Genomic DNA, 21170 nt, shown 5'->3' with positions numbered 1-21170 from the left:
ATAGTCTGGTTCAGTTCTATCACCCACTAGGGATCAGGGAATTCTCAGAAAAGAGTCTGAGGACTTTTCATTTCTATTTACCTGGCATGAAAACTGACAGAGAGTTTTCAAATAGGGCAGTAATATGGTCAGAGTTGTCTTTATAAAGACCATCAGTGAATAGGGAATGGGTGGGAGTAGGTCAAGACTGAATATGGGGAGACAAGATGGAAGGTCAGAGTTAGTGTCTAAAGAGGGTTTTCTGATAAGACAGTTTTATAAGAAAGAAAGAAATAAAACACCTTTGCCCTGGTCAAATATTATGCTGAATTACATGTTAATAACACATATTTATTAAGTGCCTACACCATGCTTAGGCTAGCAGCTCTCAAAACTTTCTGGAAGAAACAAATTTCCTCCCCTCAATCCATTTGCACAAATATATTTGGAAACAAAGGTTTTTATAAAACAATACTTCAGCCAATTCATTCTGCCGTTTGTCTACTCTATTTTTTTTCTTAATTTTAGACCAGGCCACTAAATTATTTATCACTTGAAAAAACACTTCTTCAGGTACCATGAGATAGATAGGAAGAATACAGTATAGTAGCTGTCCAAGTCTTTTAAAAGATTATATCTGTTAAGAGAAGGAAAAACAGGCACAAACACAAATGACTACAAGACAAGTTAGGGAAACCGTGGAGTTTTGGATCTGGAAGGGACCCAAGAAGCCATTTTATCTTAACATTTCTTGTAATCAGTGGGAAAGCAAAGCTCAGCAATATTAACTAATTCAACAGCACAAAGCAAGTTAGTGCTGCAGATACAAGATAAGCAGAGCTTCTTGGAGAGGTCCTAGGACCTTCTTATGTTGTTAATTTTTTTAAGCATAATTTTTTAAAGTGTGTTGTATTTTAATTTTATTTCATTTGCATTGAGTAAATAATGCTTTAAATACACATACCACAAATACTACTCAGAAGTTCTATTCATATGATAAGCATAGCATTTCTTTAAATATTCATTTATGGTATATTATCAGTGATGTGAAGTGGCAATGGGACACACATTTAAAGTTATGTAAGAAATGGCTTATTTCAGTCCAATCAGTGGATCTCTGTGACTGAGTTATCTCTCCTTTAAAGATAGTATCAAAAGTATACATTTGAGGCTGTTAGGTCCTTCAGAAATAAGCGCTAGTCAATTGGACCAACAAAATCCTTATCCCCAAATCCCCATCTCCATCAAAAAAAGCAGGGGGCTGGATACTATGGCACACCCCTGTAGTTCCAGCTACTCAGAAGGGTGACGCAGGAGGATTGCTTGAGCCTAGGAGTTCAAGGCCAGCCTTGGCAATAAACCTTCTCTAAAAAAGAAAAAGAAAAAAGGGCAAAGGTATATTGAGTTCCAGTTCTACTCACCAGTCTAAGATATGATCAGCTCCTCAAAACACTGTGCTCTTTGGAGTCACATTGCTGTTTTTGCATTTTTCATTTTGTCCCTTAGTATATGAGGTTATGGCTTTGATGTGGCTGCCAAAAAAATACTGAATCACATGTGTCAGGTACCACATCTTGTTGATCTTTTGCACAATTTTTCGCCTTGGCTATCTCCTACTTAGAAAAATACTATAAAGTAAACTTCTAAAATTTTACCCGTTAATAATGTCAGAATTTTCCATTAAATAACCCATGTTAATGTCCTTCATACTAATCTCTCTTTGTTTTCAATTTTTTTAAGCATTGCTCTATTAAATCATGTTAAATTAAGGTACTCTGTCCTTTTCTGGTAGAGTTTAGAAAAAATTGATTGTGTTAGTTTACATTCTTATTTGACAAATTTAGTAAGAAAGTTGGGTATTTTGAGGTACAGTTGCAACAGAAATATTCTGTTTATCTAATCTATTTTATGCTTACAAAGAATAGTTGTAAGACTCATGTGACAGTCACATTTTGACATTACAATTTTTTGCAAATTATCATATGGTGTTAGCATTCGCTTAAAAATTGTTTAAAGGACAGTTTTATATATATGTACATATGGCATAAGCTATTAAATTGTTTATTGTAAAGTAGGTAATTTATTACATTTCTTTTTAGGCACTTCTGCCAACATTTGAATTAGAAATTTACAGATATTTTTTGCAAAATATAACAAAACAAAGTTCTTTACAGTTGCTTTTGATATTTGTGGTTTAAATGTAGTTGTATTGCATTTTTTTAACAACTAAATGACTTCCACATGAAGAGGTATGCTCACTCTCTCTCCTCTCCATTGAAACCCACAGACGTCTTGCGGGAAACGCGCTGACGTACATTCCCAAGGGAGCATTCACTGGCCTTTACAGTCTTAAAGTTCTGTAAGTAAACTGAGTGTTGTTGGATGTATTTCTGATTTTAGTGTCAAATGGCTGCTAATTAACTTGTAAAAGTTGAGTGTCTCTAATACACTATTTAAATCCATGGGATAATTCATCTAAATTCAAGTTTACTTCATTGGTACCATAGAGCCATATCATACTTGGCTAATTTTGTATGTGAAAAAAAATTCATCTCTCCTTTTCTAATTTTAATATCTAAAATTTTTGCCTTTAAATAACTACCTTATCAACTCAGACTTTTAAAAGAGTATTTCCCTTTCCCTTTGTGTTATGAAATTGGGGTGCGTGTCTTCAAAAGTATTTTGATGACAGGGTGAATAAATCACTGTGATGCTGACATAATGAGACCACAGCTTCAAACTGGTTTCAAAGGGGAGTGAATAAGCATCAGCTAAAAAAACCAAGTTTGTGTTCCACCTGTGAATAGATAGGGCAAAGCCTAGTGTGTAGCAGATACACTGAGCAGTTGTTTATTTGTTAATTCATTGAAAATTGTAAATATGAGGTTTCTCATTATTTAATGTCCAATTTCTTAATTTGTTTATCAGAAAAATCATTATTATTGAATACTTCCTTTTTCTGGTGCCCATTGTTTAATTTTCTTTTAGTTTGTTCTGTGTAGAAAAAACAGATAATCTACTTAAGTAGATAAAACAGATAATGCAAGGAAAAGTTTATCTCAGAAAAAAAATCTTGATTTTCTTTCTTTGACATAAAAGTTATTAACTTTGATATATTTCTGCTTATTGAAAATTACATTTCAGTGGCCTAAAAGACACATAGGTTAAACAAACAGTTTAATTCAATTTAATGTTTTGTTAAAAGTGAAATTCAACAGCAGAACCGTTATTTGATCACCTTAGGAGATTGGGTTTGGTTTCCCTTCCTCTCTTTGAATTTTTTTCTTTTCTTTCTTTCTTTTTTTTTTTTTTTTTTTTGCTACTAAGAAGAAATGTTGTTAAGTTGTCATGTTGCCAAACCCTAATAGTAATTCCTTATGTGGTAAAATTCTGAGTTGTAGCACCAGCTCCGATGCATATAGTTTCACAAACCCCCCCAAAAAATTTGGAACCATTCAAAATGTGTCGTGAGAGTCAAGTTTAGATAAGACAACTAAAGTGATTTTTTTTTCCCATGTTGAGCTATGTACCACTAAGTATTTGGGATACTTGTTAAATAAATTTTACTAGAATCAAGTATTTTAATTCACTTAACAAAGTGTATATTGGATATATAAGCTAGTGTGTGTGTATCTCCAGACATCAAATTATACTTTAATTATAAATGTGTAAAATGAATACATTTAATATGGATATATATGAATTATATATAAGCTAGTTATTATAATTACATATAATTATAATTTTAAATCCTTGAATTCTTAAATATGAATTATACAAGTCTTATACTAATTTTTCTATCATATTTTTATATTTTATATTAATAGTTACACCATTATATATTTCTAATTGTATTCACTAGCGCATTACTAGAGAATGTTTGTTTCCCACAATGCACTAAAGATCTATGAAATTAGAGATGTCATCTCTCTTGGTCACTGGTATATCCCCAGCTCCTAGAACACTTCCTTACTTATAGTAGACATTCAATAAATATTTGTTGAATTAATGATTCTGGCTGATGATCTAGAGAGAATAAGGGAGTTCTAGACTTTTCAACTTTTTCTTCATTTTTGCATGATATTGACCCAATGCTATATTTTTGTTAATGGAATATCTATTGTGTATTAAACAAAAAAGTTGTGCCTTTGTATCTGATATGTACTTTTACCTACAAACAGGCTTTTTACCCAGAATGCTCCTGCACGCACTTTGCTGCTTCTTAAGGTGCATTTTACCTGAACACTCCAGAATGGAGTGGATTAATATGATTCAAAAATGAAAAGCATAGATTATTTCTCAAGCTAGCTATTAAAATGTATCCTTTCCATCAGAAAAAAAAATGGTGTTTAGACCCTCTCTTTTATCCACTCCTACTAACCAATGTTTCCTGTCTCCTGTACTGTCAAGGGTTCAGCAAAGCCTACTGCGTATGATACTCAAATTAGCATTAAACAAATTATTACTAGAAATATAAAGATCGATAAGTATTGTTCATGCCCTTGAAGAGTTTATAATCTAGTGACAGACTGTGGGACCAAGATAGTGGGACGAAGACAGAAAAACAGAGATCACTTCTGATTTTTGTGGAAAGTGTATCTAGATATCTGTGCAGGGTACTGTGAAACTACAGAGGTTGGGGAGTTGATGTCGTCCCATCTGGTGGCTCAGATTTGGCTTCCTAGGAGAGAGGCTTTCCCAGAGATGACCCAGGAGCTGAATCTTGAAGCACAACTAGGAATTAGCCACCCAAATAAGATGGCCGACTGAGGGGACAATACATACAGCAACACAGAGTCAGAAAAGACCTGGGATGAACAGGTAGCTCCAAGAAGGTTAGTACTTGAGCATTCAGGAGAAGCTACGGAGCAGTTGGAGAAGAGCTTGTAAAGACAGAAGGAGTCCCAGTTGCAGGGATCCCATATGTTAAGTCATATGGGTGGACATTATTATGTCCGAGGCATGATGAGGAGTCAAGGAAAAGATGTACGTAAGTGAGGGAAGGCCACATTCAGACTTTGCACTATAGCTGGGTCCCTGTCAGTGTGAGGAGAGTTCAAGAGGAACAAGATCCTGCCAGAAATTGTGTTCACTCTTCTCTTTACTTTGCTGACCTAAAGACTAATATTCAATGAATGGACTCAAATTGTCAAATATTTTTAAAGTATTTTGGTTTTTGTCTTAGGTTGTTTGTGCTATGATAACAGAATACCACAAACTGGGTAATTTATAAAGAAGGGAAGTTTATTTCTCATAGTTCTGGAGGCTGGGAAGTCCAAGATCAAGGTGCTGACATCTGGTGAGGGCTGCTTTCTGCTTCCAAGATGGCATCTTGAGGGTCAAATCCTCTGGAGGGTAGGAATTCTGTGTCTTCCTATGGCAGAAGGTGGAAAGGAAAAAAGGGAATAAAATTCTTCCAACAAGGCTTTTTATGATGGAATTAATCTATTTCATGTGATTGTACTCCAAACATTTTTAAGGCAATAATACAAAATATAAAGCAAACTTTTGAGGAAATTCATTGAGATCACCATTTCTTATTTTTCTGCTAATTTAATTAAAACATCTCCCAAAGGCTCTACCCAACACCTCCCAAAGGTCCCCACCTCCCAACACTGTTGCGTTGGGGATTAAGTTTCAACATGAATTTTTGGAGAGGACAAAAACATTCAAACCATAACAGCATTAGAAAAATTTTTCTCAGCAATGTTGGTTCTGCCTGTTACAGAGCGTTTTGGAAATTTGTGGGAGCATCTTTGGTTGTCCAGATGATTGGCGTGTAGTAAGCTGTCCTGCAATGTACTGCACAGCCCAGCATAAAGAATTCTCCCTTATTCTGGCTTCTTACTGTCCCTCCATACCAATCAGTACTTTAACGTGTAATTGTATTGAAACATTTTATAAGAAGTTCTGCATATGCTTAATAATTTGCATAGGAAAAATTAAATGGAATAAACAGTTTCTCTCAAGATAAATAAGTAACTTAGTTTATACATCCTGTCTATTCCTGATATTTTAAGATTTCTAGCCACACATTTAGTTTAAAATCGTGTTAGTAGCTGGGCACGGTGGCTCACGCCTGTATAATCCCAGCACTTTGGGAGGCAGAAGTGACGGAATTACTTGAGCTCAGGAGTTCAAGACCAGCCTGGGCAGCATGGCAAAACCCCATCTTTACAAAAAATACAAAAATTAGCCTGGCATGGTGGCGAATGCCTGTGGTCCCAGTTACTCAGGAGGCTGAGGTGGGAAGATTTCATGAGCCCAGGAGGTTGGGGCTACAGTGAGCCAAGATTGCACCACTATACTGTAGCCTGGGCAACAAGCAAGACCTGTCTCAAAAAATACATAAATAAAATAAAATAGTGTTAATGCAGTAGAAGAATTACCTCAAAAGCCACAAAACAAATTAAAAATATATAGCCATGGAAATGTGCAACCTTTTTAAAATAACTATCATTAAATTACCAGAGTAACAAGAAACACAGGATCTCATTGAATTTCATCAACAAAGTTTGCTTTATAAATATTTTGTATTATTGCCTTTTAAAGTTTTTAGAGCACAATCCTATGAAATTTATGTTGTGATAATTATATAATGATTTATTTATCTGAGGGTGGCCAGCTTGTTGCTTTTTTAATCTTACTCTTTTACTACCTAGCAAAGTCTACCATCCAACTTCTGAGAAGGCAGTTTTGTGACTATTTCTTTTTGCAATTCAGCCTCAATTTTCTGTTGCCTATGGAGGGATCTCCAGGGCCTTTTAAAGTACTAGGGAATTAATGCTTGCTTCAGAGTGTTATGGAATTTTGAGACAGGATAAATATTCTCTGTGATATTTCCACACTATCTTGCCCTAACACATAGAGAATTATTTTGACACTATTCATCTGTAAGGAACACTCATTTGGGAGAATATTCATGCTCAATTGTGAGTGTCACACTTCCTGATTTTCTCCACTATGACATTTGTAATTTGATTGGCATGTTATATTTATTTTAATAAAGGTTATTTTTATTTCCTTCTTTCCCTTATAATATATAACAAGTATGATCTGTTATCACATATCTGTATTAGTCCATTTTCACATTGCTATAAAGAAGTACCTGAGACTGGGTAATTTATAAAGAAACGAGCTTTAATTGGCTCACAGTTCTGCATGGCTTGGGAGGCCTCAGGAAACTTACAATCATGGCAGAAGCAGCAAGGCGTATCCTACATGGCATCAGGAGGGAGAGAGCAAGGGGGGATCTGCCGCACACTCTTAAACCATCAGATCTTGTGAAAACTCACTCACTATCATGAGAACAGCATGGCAGAAACCGCCCCCGTGATTCAGTCACCTCCTGCCAGGTCCCTCCCCCGACCTGTGAGGATTACAATTTGACATGAAATTTGGGTGGGGATACAAAGCCAAACCATATCAGTGTCTCAACTAGTTTTTATTCTAGTATCCATCTAGACCTCTACTCTCATGTTCCCATTCTCATACAGAATGGCTTTTGATTACATGATTTTTCTCACACCCAACCTTATTCTTTAAAAATAGAGGCAAACGGCTGGGTGTGGTGGCTCACGCCTCTAATCCCAGCACTTTGGAAGGCTGAGATGGACAGATCACCTGAGGTCAGGAGTTTAAGACCATCCTGGCCAACATACTGAAACATCATCTCTACTAAAAATACAAAAATTAGCTAGGTGTCATGGTGCACCCCTGTAATCCCAGCTACTTGGGAGGCTGAGGCACAAGAATCTCTTGAACCCTGGAGGCAGAGGCTGCAGTGAGCCAAGATGGTGCTACTGCACTCCAGCCTGGGCAATAGAGTGAGACTTTGTCTCAAAAAAAAAAAAAAGAGTAGAAGCAAACATCTGATTCATTCATAAAAATGTTTCCTGAGGTAGTTGCATATGAGCATCATGTATATAGTGACACTTACATCATCTTACTGTAAATTAATTTTCTTATATTTCTTCTTTATAATACATTTAGGGCACAACAATAAACTATATTGATTTTTTCTTTGAAATAATGTGTGTAAATAGGCTATAATTCTATGAATTTTACTTAAGTATAATAGAAGTGGCATTACAAAATATTTGTTATTAAAGGGAACACTGAATCCAATATGGTTGAGAACCACAGTGCTAGAGGTAAAATGCTGAACAAGATAGACCTGTCCCCTACTCTCATGAAAACTCTCTTAACTGTTTTATAAAGTCCAAAAGTGGTTGCAGAAAAGAAATAACTGATGGTATTGTGATATGGTGAGAAAGATAATGTGAGAGTAATATTTGTCTGGGGCCCTGACCTGAATAAGGATGGTAAAGAGGGCATATGGACAAAGAAGAGAAAAATAATCTTGATCCAGTCTATTAAGATGGAGAATGAAGACAGCAGCAGCCATCCTTGGCTAGGTCTGTTTTACACTTACTGTGAATGCTAAAACATCACAAATATTTAAAGTTATTTTTCCTGTAAATATTGGCCCTAATAAAAAAAAAATAAGTAATTGGTTCTGTATGGCAAAATACCCAGTCCATGGAATTCTGAACCAGGCTGTCCTCAACAAAGGTTCATTTTCTAGTATAAGCCATTCCGTCAAAGAATGGCTCATCCTTCTGCAACCTAACACCAAAACCAAAGCCACATGGAGGTGATGGGTAAAACTAACCGTAGAAAAGTCACAATTAGCCAGAATTCCCCCATTCTCATGTAGACCCAGAATAGAGCCTTGATGGCTACTTGATATCTACACAGAGGACAAATAGGCCAAAGGAATACATAAGAATTGAGCCATCAATTGTAACCAAGTTCCCACTTAGCAGGTTATTTAATCTCCCTCTCCTTCACTGTACCTGTTCTTACTTAGTCCTGTTGGCAAAAAAAAAAAAAAAAAAAAAGTTGGGGAGGGACCAAAAAATTGTATAGAGTAGCATGGGGGATGCTGTATGAAATAGTGATTATTTTAAAGCTCCTAGGGCAAAGAAATTAAGAAAATATAGAAGTCATCTTTTGTCTCTAGAGAAAGTGTTCCATTTTCTTTTCCTAATCATATGTGAATGATAAAAATGAAGTTTTAAGTGCCTACACCTATATTCAGTATCTTTATATTGCATGTATTCAGTAAGGAGTATTTTCAAAAGAAATCAGCAGCCATGTGTAAATGTTTTGTTTTAATTGCGCCCCCTAGCACTATAAACCTTATAATTGTTTTCCCTCCCATTGGAATATCTTAAACAAAAACAGAATTTTCTAATTAACCCACTGGAGACTTATAATAATATGATAAAGATAACTTGCTCTTGTTTTGTCATTTGAAAGTAATTAAACAAAAGTTCCTTATTTAGGGAGTGATCAGGGCTTAAATTGTTTTTTTTTTTTAAGTTATATTCTTGGTGTTTTACTGGTAGACGTAGTTGAAAATTTAAATCATTAGGAGGTAGCTTGGGGGTAGCTTTAAAAGTTATCATTGGTCAGCTGCGGTGGCTCACTCCTGTAATCCCAGCACTTTGGAAGGCCGAGGTGGGTAGATCATTTGAGGTCAGGAGTTCAAGACAAGCCTGGCCAACATGGTGAAACCCCGTCGCTGCTAAAAATATAAAAATTAGCCGGCGGTAGTGGCGCATGCCTCTAATCGCAGCTATTCGGGAGGCTGAGGCGGGAGAATCGCTTGAACCCAGGAGGCGGAGGTTGCAGTGAGCTGAGGTCGTACCACTGCACTCCCATGTGGGCAACAGAGTGAGACCCTGTCCCCCCTCCAAAAAAAAAGTTATCATCACTAAAGTTCATTTAAGTTCCATTATCTGAAGAAAGATATATAAAACAGCAGAGAAAGTTCGCAACTATTCAATGACGAAAAGCTATCTGAAACTCTTTTATCTTGCAGCTCAATTTTTCAGATATTTTAGGGAAATCATATTTTAAGAGTTTCACTGTTTGGTTAGTAAAGCAAAGGACAATGCAATATATACTTTGTACCAGTAATATATTATTTATTAATAAAAAGTTTAGACATCAATTAATTCTATTATCTTTATCTTATTTAAATGTAACATAAAAGTAAAGTAATACTTAGAAAACATTTTTGTGAACTTAAAATTGGATGATGGATTGAAACTGCTTGGGAAAATGTAAAATAACAATAAAATAACACAGAAATCCAAACTTTTAATATTCAGGTAAATTATGCAAAACATAGAATTCAAGTTTCAATTCTCCTAATTCCCTAACTGGTAAGTGAAGTGTAGGGATCTTCCTAAAACTCAACTTTATTCCTAAGGAACCAATACAATTGAGACTCTTGATATATGAAATTTTAATTGAATCCAAGTTTAACATAATGAAATTAGTTGAGTAGAGCTATTGTAATACAAATGACGTAATTACGTTCCTTAGAAAACAGTCTCAGGCATGGTATTAAAGGCATAATTTTTATGATCTCCAAATATTTTTCAAGTCTTATTTGTATATGAGCACGTACTTATATACATAAAAGTACTATAAATACTTTCATATTTTAATCCTCCAACACCTTTTCAACCAGATGATATTATTCCCATTATACAGATAAAAGACCAAGGGTCAGGAGGTTAAATGAGTTTCCTCGCCAAGACTAAAAGCTTAGATCTTGTCTCCAAACCCAACGCAGCTCTTCCTCAAGTTCAAATGAAGATTTTTTTTTTTTTTTTTGAGACAGGGTCTCATTTTGTCCAGAGTAGGTAGGACTACAGGTACATGCAATCACTCTCACTTCCCCAAGTGAAAATATCCTATTAGAAATATTTAGATAGCTAGGTGTAGTAACTCACACCTGTAGACCAGGCTACTCTAAAGGCTGAGGCGGGAGGATCCCTTGAGCTCAGGAGTTCGAGTCCAGTCCTGGGAAACAAAGCAAGACTCTCCTACCCTTCGTTTCTAAATAAATAAATACATAGGCTGGGTGTGGTGGCTCACACCTGGGATTACAGAATCCCAGAACTTTGGGAGGTCGAGGTGGGAGGATCACTTGAGGTCAGGAGTTTGAGACCAGCTGGCCAACATGGTGAAACCCGATCTCTACTAAAAATGCAAAAATTAGCCGGGCACGGTGATGCATGCCTGTAGTCCCAGCTACTCAGGAGGCTGAGGCAAAAGAATCTCTTGAACCCAGGAGGCGGAGGTTGCAGTGAGTCGAGATTGCGCCACTGCACTCCAGCCTGGCGACAGAGTGAGACTCCATCTCAAAAAAATAAATAATTAAATAACTAAATACATAAATATTTAGCACAGCATGGGGTAGTTCTCAGTGTGTGGTGCCCTGCTCAGCAGTATTGGCATCACCTGAGAGCTTGTTACAAGTGTGAATTTCCTGGCCCTTCCTCAGACCTACTAAACCAGGAACTTTGGGGTGGGGCCCAGCATTCTGTTTTAACAAACCTTCCAGTGGCTTCTGATGAACCCTAAAGTTTGACAACCACTGGCATAGAGTTTTTTTCTCTGGCTCATTAAATTGTCAAATCCAGTACAAAAATTATTAGTTTCGAGAAAGGGCCTATTAATGTACATTAAAAGGGCCAATTTTTACTGAATGCTTATCATGTAGCAAGCATTGTTCTATGAACCTTCATTCATTGAATCGTCACAATGAGCCCTGCAAGGTAGGTGTTATTACTGATCCCTGAGGCATGGAGAGATTCGGTGATTTTCCAATCTCTAGTGGCAGAGAAGAGGTGGTCAGATTTGAGAATCCATATTCTTAACCATACCGTTCACATGCAATCTGAGAATTTACACAGTCAGCACATATGCCTCAAGAGAATGCTGCCTGGTGCACTGGAAAACACACCAAGCTTTGGAGTTAGACACACCTGGGTGGAATTCCAGCTAGTCAGGTAGTGAACAGAAAGAAACTTCCTTTGCAGAGATGAAAGAACCAGGCAGATTGTTTCTGAAATACCAATACAAGTTTGCAACTTAATAAGTAGAAATATTTCTTTAAAATTTCTGCTTTCCTAAAATAGTCTTCTGCCTCAGGCTTATATGGACTACAAAATACTGGGAGAAAAAAAATGTGCTGCAGAATTCTTGTGTTATAAACATTTATGAATAAGGTAGCAAAATATAAGGAATCTCATGGGAATTTGTTTCCATGCTATTTCCTCATTAGCAATGATATATTTTTATTTCATAGCTTCCAGCCGTTTCCATTCTGTAGTCCCCATATTCTGAAAAACTGTTCAAGATTTTCAAGTGCAAGTGCAAAAACACAAATACTTCACAAAAAGAATTTAGCTTATATCAAAATACAGCCATGCAGAGAAGGGAGACAATTTTAGCCTCCTACCATTATCCTCATTTCCATTTGGTGTAACTTATACAAGTAGCAGAATGATCCTTTAAAAACATATATAAAAGCATGTCATTTTCCTACGTATGCCCTTCAACAGTGGTTTCTCATCACACATAAAATAAAGCCTTATGGTGGCCGGCAAAGCCCTCCATGAGATGGTCTCAGGCTTTCTCTCTCCCAACCTCGAGTCCTCACTCATTCCTCAGACACAGTTGGTCCTTTGCTGCTCCTTTAACAAGTCAAGCACGCTCCCTCCAGCCTCCAGCCCTTGTACTTACTCTTCTTTTTTCCTTGGTAACTTTTCCCAAATGTTCACAAAGATTTTCTCCCTGTCTTCCTTCTGGTCTCCAGTTAAATATCACCTTTCAGAGAGACCTTCCCTGACCACCTTAAAAATAAAAATCTCACCCCCTGATACCATCTATCCCAAATTCATAGTTTTGTTTTTTATTCATAGTACTTATCACTTGTCTCATGTTATATTAATATATTCATTTGTTCATCTTTAATTATCTTCACTCTTCACAGGAATTTAAGCTCCCCAAAAGACAAGACATTGTCTGATGCTCTGTTGTTTTTCTGACACCTGGAACAGTGCCTGGCCTTGTTATGGCCTGTTATTGTTCATTTTATTTAACATTTTTCTTTATTTCTTTTAACATACAGTATGCTGCAGAATAATCAGCTAAGACAGGTACCCACAGAAGCTCTGCAGAATTTGCGAAGCCTTCAATCCCTGTAAGTATAGTAGACATTGCAAAATACATTTAAGATCAATTTGGGAAGAAGCTTTGAAATGTTCAGTTGACCACTTTAGTATGTTCCTTGGTTGGGAGTCATACCTAAATGTATGGTGAATGAAAGCCCATTAGAGTAACAACTCTTCATAGCTTCGTTGAGCAATATGTATGGGAGGAACCAGTGTTGGAGTTTGGGGTTTTAGGGTGGACATTTAATTGCAACACCTCCAGTCCAAAGTGCTACTTCCAAGATCCTGTCCTACATTCCCTTGTAATATTCTTGCTTCTGAATTCGAATAAGAAATAATGCTTTCCTTTTACCTAAAAAAAATAGATGCTGTAATCTAGACATTTTGACATCTTTGATTTATTCTGTTTTTAGATTATTTGAGTTGCCTCATAATCAAGTTTTTTGGAGTCAAATAAAGGCTTACTTTTTTAGTACTGCCTATATAATACATTAGGGATCCTCAAGTCAGGAGCCTAAGATCTACTGGTATATCCTGAAGCTTCCCCATCACAGAACACAGATGTGCAGACATGGCCATAAACAATCCCACAGGTACAAGCATACCTTAGATTCACACACCACACACAGACATATGGACTCACAGAGGTGTTGGTGTTCCCTACTCTGAATCCACAACTTTTCCATCAGGAGTTTCCTACACCCCTACACACACTGATTTAAAACTTCTGAATAAATAAAATTACTCACAAAAGAACATTCTCCCAGCTAAATGTTTTGGAACTTGTATTGTAAGCAGTTGATTGTAGTGATTACTTGGCAAGTCTATACCACTACTATTTAGTCAGTAAATCTTCCTCCCATTAGAATGTATAAGTGTTTACAATATATTGCATGATTTTCAATATATCACACATGTGTGATATATGCTGTAATTTTACTTACACTGGAGGTGTCACATGTGCCAAACAAAATACTGGGTTGTAGTTCATGATGAGGAAGATAAATGCATCAGAAGGGCAAATAAATATTGATAAATATTGTGGACTCCAGCTGAAAATTGTTGTAAAGAATCCTTCGGTTAATAATTACATATAGTTTGCTTAATGCGTTTTACTGAGGTAACATAGAAGGAGGACTGTGAGATTTGAAGATGATACTTTCGTCCTTTGATCTTTTTTTTTTTAATGAAAGAAAATCTGTGCTTGAGATCATTTTAAGCCTTTTACTCCAGTCAAACAAAGTGACTTCCTACGTTTTCACCAGCCTATAGATAAACAAGCCCACAAGGGCCCCTTTGTGGTATGGGATAGGTCTGTTGTATTTTCTGGAGCTCCTTAATGTCATGACAGTATCACTTCTCCTTTGTTGCACAAGCCTTTACCTGAAGGAAAGAAGAAACAGCTGGAGAAGCAAAACAGTCTCAAGTTGGGGTATCTGTGTGGCAAAATTGAAATGGTGATAATGGCGGTAGCCAATAGGAACTTTAAACAGCTGCAAGGCAGGCAGTAGATAGAAGGATAAGAGTTTGTAACCAAAAGCCACTATCAGCTGAAAGAAGATCACAAACAGAACACAAACAGAAGTGAACTCTTTGAGAAAGAGAAAACCATGAATCTTTTGTTCACTGGAACTGGTGGTGCCTCTCTGATAAAGGTGTTCAGATTTAGTTTCTTACAGTCTAGATATTCACTGTTCACCAGGTGTCTCTACATTTGGTTTCTGGTTTTGCAAAAAGAATAACATTTTGAAACTTTATAAATATGTGTTCCCTGTGAAAAGGTCAAGGGTTAACTTTCTGGTTTGACACTGACCACATCCAAACTAACGGATCTAGATAGATACTCGACCCCCAGTTCACACTGGATTGTATCAGCTGGGTTATGCAATGTTTCTCAGGGGCCCCTTTGTCCGGAGCACAGACAGACCAGTGTGAGTGTTGAATGTTGGCAATGTGTGCCAGTGTCCCACTTTTTCTCACTGATATTTTTTGTGCAGCTTTGATACAAGACTTAAGATTTGTCCAAAAAAAAAAAAAAAAACATGATATTTTGGGAGGTTAAAGTGGGAGGATCACTTGAGGCCAGGAGTTTGAGACCAGCTTGGGCAACATAGTGAGACGCCCCTCCGCCATCTCTACAAAATAAAAATTAAAAAACTTAGCTAGGTGTGGTGACATGTGCCTGCAGTCCCAGCTAGTCGGGAGGCTGAAACAGGAGGATCACTTGGGCCCAGGAGTTTGAGGTTACAGGTTACAGTGAGCTATATCATGCCACTGCACTCCAGCCTGAGCTACAGAGCATGACCCAGAGCAAGGAAACAAAAAAAGAAAAGAAAAGAAAAGAAAAAAGAAAAGAGCATGATAAACAGGCTGAACCACCAACCCTGCAGATACCATGCTGTACTAACAAAAGGAGTGCCCTACGCATACATACACCAGGCCAGTTTGGAGGTTCAGGGCACCTTGTGCCCCTTTAAAGTTCTATTGTTGTCCTGGTTTTAAAGTATTTAATGGTACTTCTCCTTCTTCCTTTAAGCACGTCTAAAAATAAAAACATTAGTTTGAGTTTACTGATCACTACAAACATGCATTCCTTATCCATTCTCCATTCATTCTCCAGGCCATATGTTAGCCTCTGTGCTTCCACATCAATAAAGTAATGATGAGAGTAGGACTCTGCCTCATCCACACTGCCAATGCCTGGGAAGTCTCCACTCCATTGCCATCTCTTCTTGGACTGGAGTCAACCCTTAGATCTTCACTTAGCCTTTTTTTCTACATGGCTTCCCTTTTTTTTCCTTTTCACTCTCTTGAATTCACTTCATTTTTCTCCACGTTATTATTTTTCTTGGATTATACATTCACTCCTTAAGAAGCACTCTACACTTGATAGGGGCTGTGAGCTCATTGTCTTTATACATGCCTGGCCTTGTATAAAGAGTAATGGCAAAAACCACATTTACTTTTGCACCAGCTGAATAACTTCTACAGCGGGCCTTCTCAACACTGGCTACAAATAAGATTCTTCTGGAAAGACTCAAAGCCTAGGCTGCAGCCTAGAACAATTAAAATCAGAATCTCTGGCCAGGTATGGTGGCTCATGCTTGTAATCTCAGCATTTTGGGAGGCTGAGGTGGGAGGATCACTTGAACCCAGGAGTTTGAGACCAGCCTGGACAACATAGTGAGACCCCTGTCTCTCTACAAAAAAATAAAAAGTTAGCTGGGCATGGTGGCCTGCGCCTATAATCCCAGCTACACGTGAGGCTGAGGTGGGAGGATCACTTGAACTCAAGGAGAATTCGAGGGTACAGTGAGCCCTGATCATGCCACTGCACTCTCTGAGGATAGGACTCATGCATGCACTAGTGTTTTCTAACTGGCTTAATTGCACAGTTAAGTATTTCCTAAGTGAAAATTAGGAAAACTATTGACCTGACCTGGAGCATTCCTCAGATGATCTGCAAAGAATTCTCCTGAACTCTTTTAAAACTGGAAATTACAAGCTTGAGTCATGTAGTGAGATGCTGTCTCTAAAAATAATTAAGTAAATAAATAAAATTGGCTGGGCATCATGTGCATGACTGTAGTCCCACTTATGCTGGAGGCTGAGATGGGAGGATCATTTGAGCCCAGGAGTTTGAGGCTTCAGTGAGCTATGATCCTGCCACTGCACTCCAGCCCAGGCAATAGAGCAAGACCCTGTCTCTGGAAAAAAAAGAAAAGAAATACCTGAAATAATGACAAAATCCATACTTTGCATTCTACTATGAGCTAATAATACACTTAAAATATAAAAGTCAGGCAATGTCTCGTTTGTGTTTAATTGAAAACAGCTTGCATGCCTATGCATTCCACTGATAACCCAGGGAGATAAATTTAAGAGGCCACATGCTCTATCACCCTGCTATTCAGATTTGTTCTGTGGGCCAGCAGCATCAGCACCACCTAAGAAATGCAGAACACTTGGACTCAGCTCTGTCTTACTTAAAAAAATCTTCATTTTAACAAAATCCTAGGTGATTCGTAGGCAAAATGCATTTGAGAAATTAAAATTGTTCTATAACACTAACAAAGTGGTCTACAGATCAAAAATGGTTGAAAACGACTGACTTAGATCATTTGCATTCTTTGCTCCACCCATATACACTTGGCTTCTTTGAATAAAGTTTAGGAAATTTGATACATTGAAATTGGTAACATTGCTGTGAGGAAGAAACAAATTGTGCTCATGTTTCAAGGAATGTTAATTTTCCACTTATTCCACATATACAAAAGATGTTTTGTTCATAATGGAAACACATAGGTACACTTGTGGTTTTTTGTTTTGTTTTGTTTTTTGAGATGGAGTCTCACTCTGTTGCCCAGGCTGGAGTACAGTGGTGTGATCTCAGCTCACTGCAACCTCCACCGCCCAGGTTCAAGCGATTCTTCTGCCTCAGCCTCCTAAGTAGCTGGAATTACAGGCACCTGCCACCATGGCTGGCTAATTTTTTGTATTTTTGTAGAGACAGGGTTTCACTATGTTAGCCAGGCTGGTCTCGAATGCCTGAGCTCAAGTAATCTGCCTGCCTTGGCCTCCCAAAGTGCTGGGATTACAGGAGTGAGCCACAGTGCCCAGGCCATTTGTGTTCTTTTAACTCTTCTGATGCTAACAAATTGCTGGGCTAAGGAATAAGAGTGCAGGCCCACAAGCCAGAGCCCAGAAGCCCAGAGCCTGCCCCTGTACAGTATGTACATTTGGCTTCTGACATGGCAATGACTGCCCGGACACCAATTAGATTTTTTGTAATGTAATCAAATATAACCTAATTTCCTTTCTGTTTTTTGGAAGGGAATAGGAAATGTAATCAGAATTCACAGTAAGCTGTATTTTACCAAAAAACTTTTGGCAGTATAGACATTTGAGGACTAGAATCAGATTACAGTGATTTGATGGAAACTCAAAACTTAACCCTCCCGTACCCTCACACTTTTATATTAATAGTTAGGAAATCAATCTATAAAAAAAATTGCTTCATTTGTGATTGTCATTAATGAATTTTAAGCAACTCACTGTCACTAGTGAAGTTCAAGATGACCAAAGAGAGTTGCATATCCTTGTTTGTCCAGATAACCAGAGTACTATTTAATGCCTGTTGGTTTTTGTTCCAAGTGTGCACAAGTGAAGCTAACTGTGGAATGTGCATAATCGTAAAGGTAATAGGTTGGTGAATAGGAGATGAAAGAAGAATTAAACATATCTTTATTATTGTCTATATTCTCCCATTAACTACTATTTATCTGCAGAATATGACTAGATTTTAAAACCCATTCCTGCCTGGCACACCAGCTGCCCATACATCTTATTATGATATCTTCAGGGCTATAGAACCCGCCCCTGGACTCTATAAAATGTCAATAACTTCATCAGACTCTGCATGGTAGTCTTTTCCTTACAGTAGTCAAAAAAGAGAGAGAAAATAAGTGAGAAGAATGGGTGAGGAGGAAGAGATGGGGCTCACAGTGCTGAGCAGGAGGTAAGACAAGCCTAGAACCAGGAGCAGTTTTCTCCCATTAATATCCAGGAGGCTATTGGGCTTCAGACATGGGATATAGAATGGGAAAGAAGTAACAGAAGACAAGGAAGTGTAAGCAGACCAAAAGAAAGAAGATGAGGTAGCCAAAAGAATAAGATTAAAGGATCAAAGGGGTTAAAAAAAACAGTGGTTTTAGTATTGGTGACATTCCTTCCACTAAAATAGTCTCCAGAAACAGAAATCACAAGCCTACACAATAAAAATGAACCGTGACTTTAGTTTGTTTTGCTTTCTTCACAAAAGTGCCAGGATATTAGGTACGTATTGGGATGGAGGTGAACTTAGAAGTTCTAGAGGCCAAAGCATTTGTATATTGTACAGTGAAGCGTTCACTTCACGGAACCATAAGCAGATCAGCACCCAGTGAATTCTTATGAGGAGGAAAAGTTTTGCCCTGACTCTTCTCCAATTTAAACATTGGGGAGAATTATTTTAACAGGAAAAGCTCCTTCTACATAATGTTTACAAGAAGAGAAAGCTAAAATTGGAGCATTGTCCGCAGAATCATATAAGGAGGGAAAAGTGAATACTGTATGCAACAGCCATGCATGAAAGATTCTTATATCAGGTTACCTGCCAGTCCTGTGATAAATTGCATGCATGGCAGTCATATCAGGGAAATAAAGAGAACATGGGTATTATGGAATGAGAAGTAAAATAAATTTTTTTAAAGCTTGTGATGCATGCACACGTATGTTTATTGCGGCACTATTCACAATAGCAAAGACTTGGAACCAACCCAAATGTCCAACAACGATAGACTGGATTAAGAAAATGTGGCACATATACACCATGGAATACTATGCAGCCATAAAAAATGATGAGTTCATGTCCTTTGTAGGGACATGGATGAAACTGGAAAACATCATTCTCAGTAAACTATCGCAAGGACAAAAAAACCAAACACCGCATGTTCTCACTCATAGGTGGGAATTGAACAATGAGAACTCATGGACACAGGAAGGGGAACATCACACTCCGGGGACTGTTGTGGGGTGGGGGGAGCAGGGGAGGGACAGCATCAGGAGATATACCTAATGCTAAATGACGAGTTAATGGGTGCAGCACACCAACATGGCACATGGATACATATGTAACAAACCTGCACATTGTGCACATGTACCCTAAAACTTAAAGTATAATAATAATAATAATAAAATAAATAAATAAAGCTGGTGATGTAAAATGAAGGTTAACTTTGGAAAGTAGATTGAACTCTTGGCTGCAGAGATGACAACCATATAAGTGAGGCACAGTCTTTCTGCCTTTTCAGGATAAACAGGGTCTGTGATCAGTTGTGAAAAGACACATAAGGAAAGCAGCAGAGAATGGGAATATTGCAAAGACAAAATCAGAATGTGGAATTGAATGCACTTCCATGGTTATCAAAGCAGCAGCCTCCCATATTTATTAAACAGTTTTACTTGTATCATCATGCTTTGTCCTCACAGAAACCTCATGAAGTAGGTGCTGAGATTATTCCTTCCTGAGTACTGAGAAAGCAAAAGTGCAGAAAGGTCAGCTGATCTTCCCAAGGTCACATGATTTGTAACGGAGTCAGGCTAGAGGTGAGTCTGGGATAAGAACCCTGGTTTGCCACCAGATTCCAGAATCTGCCCATTTCACCCCCACATTATCTTACCTCCCTCAGAGAATCCTCTGCAGAAAATGGGCACTGATGAAAAGAAGGAAAGGCTTGACAGAAACACATATTATACCTGTAGACATATAATTGTGAATGTTTATAAAAAGAAAGGGAAGTTGGAATGCTGCAAAACAGAAAGAAATAAATGAAAGAAGGGAAGGCAACAGTATCAAAGCGTGAGCCAGTCAGCCTTTTCGAATGTTTCTCTGTGCATTTAGTTGTCTGGTCCCTCACTACCTGTGAGGTAGAAACTGTCTCCACTTTTCTGATGAGGAAACCGTAGGTAAGAAAGTGAAAGGCATCCTGCCGCTAATGCAAAAGTAAGGGTTGATTAGACAAAGACAAGAAAGAAGAACATTCCAGACAGAGGGAACTATGTGTGCAACTCCTTATAGTGGTGGGGAAACCTGGTATATCAAGAAACAGAAGGTCGGTGCAGCTAAAGCAGGAGGAGTGAGGTGGAGAGACATGCAAGAAGAGCACATCTAGTGAGGCAGGTGGAGGCCAGACCCCTTGAAAGATATTTGGGACATGTCAAGGATTTCAGTCTTTATTGTAAAAGCAATGGGAATCTGTTGGAGGGTTTTAAGGCTGGCAAGTGGGGGTACTCAGATCTGTGTCATTGCAATAGTCTAGGAGAGAAAGGAGAACTTCATCAGGGTAGGGACGGTGGAGATGAAGAAAGGGAGATGGATTCGAGAAATATCTAGGAGATGAAATTACCAGTGTTTGGTAATGAATTGGCTATGAAGAATGAAGCAGAAAGAGGTGTGGAGAATAATTTCTAAGTTTCTGGTTTATACAGCCATGTGCTTACTGAAGCCAGTCACTGGGCAAGACACACCGGGAGACGGCTATACATATTTGGGGAGTGTGTGGTTCCAGGATAATGAGTTTGGTCTTAAGCACTTGTGTTTGAGGAGGAACA

At 37.8% G+C, this 21170-nt stretch overlaps 1 protein-coding gene across 3 annotated transcripts in view; it reads left to right on the top strand.

The window, feature by feature from the left end:
- Nucleotides 1-21170, top strand: part of LGR5 (leucine rich repeat containing G protein-coupled receptor 5) — a 151158-nt gene that overhangs the window by 87164 nt on the left and 42824 nt on the right. For all 3 annotated transcript variants that reach the window (XM_003259544.3, XM_003259545.3, XM_003259546.3), the window contains exons 3-4: nucleotides 2267-2338; nucleotides 12977-13048. In XM_003259544.3, coding sequence (XP_003259592.2) covers nucleotides 2267-2338; nucleotides 12977-13048 — 144 coding nt within the window. The remainder of the gene's footprint in view (nucleotides 1-2266; nucleotides 2339-12976; nucleotides 13049-21170) is intronic.

This window comes from Nomascus leucogenys, chromosome 10 (assembly GCF_006542625.1).
Source record: "Nomascus leucogenys isolate Asia chromosome 10, Asia_NLE_v1, whole genome shotgun sequence".
NCBI lineage: Eukaryota > Metazoa > Chordata > Mammalia > Primates > Hylobatidae > Nomascus > Nomascus leucogenys.
Note: the sequence above shows the minus strand (reverse complement) of the source record. Positions and strands in the feature narration are given on the sequence as shown.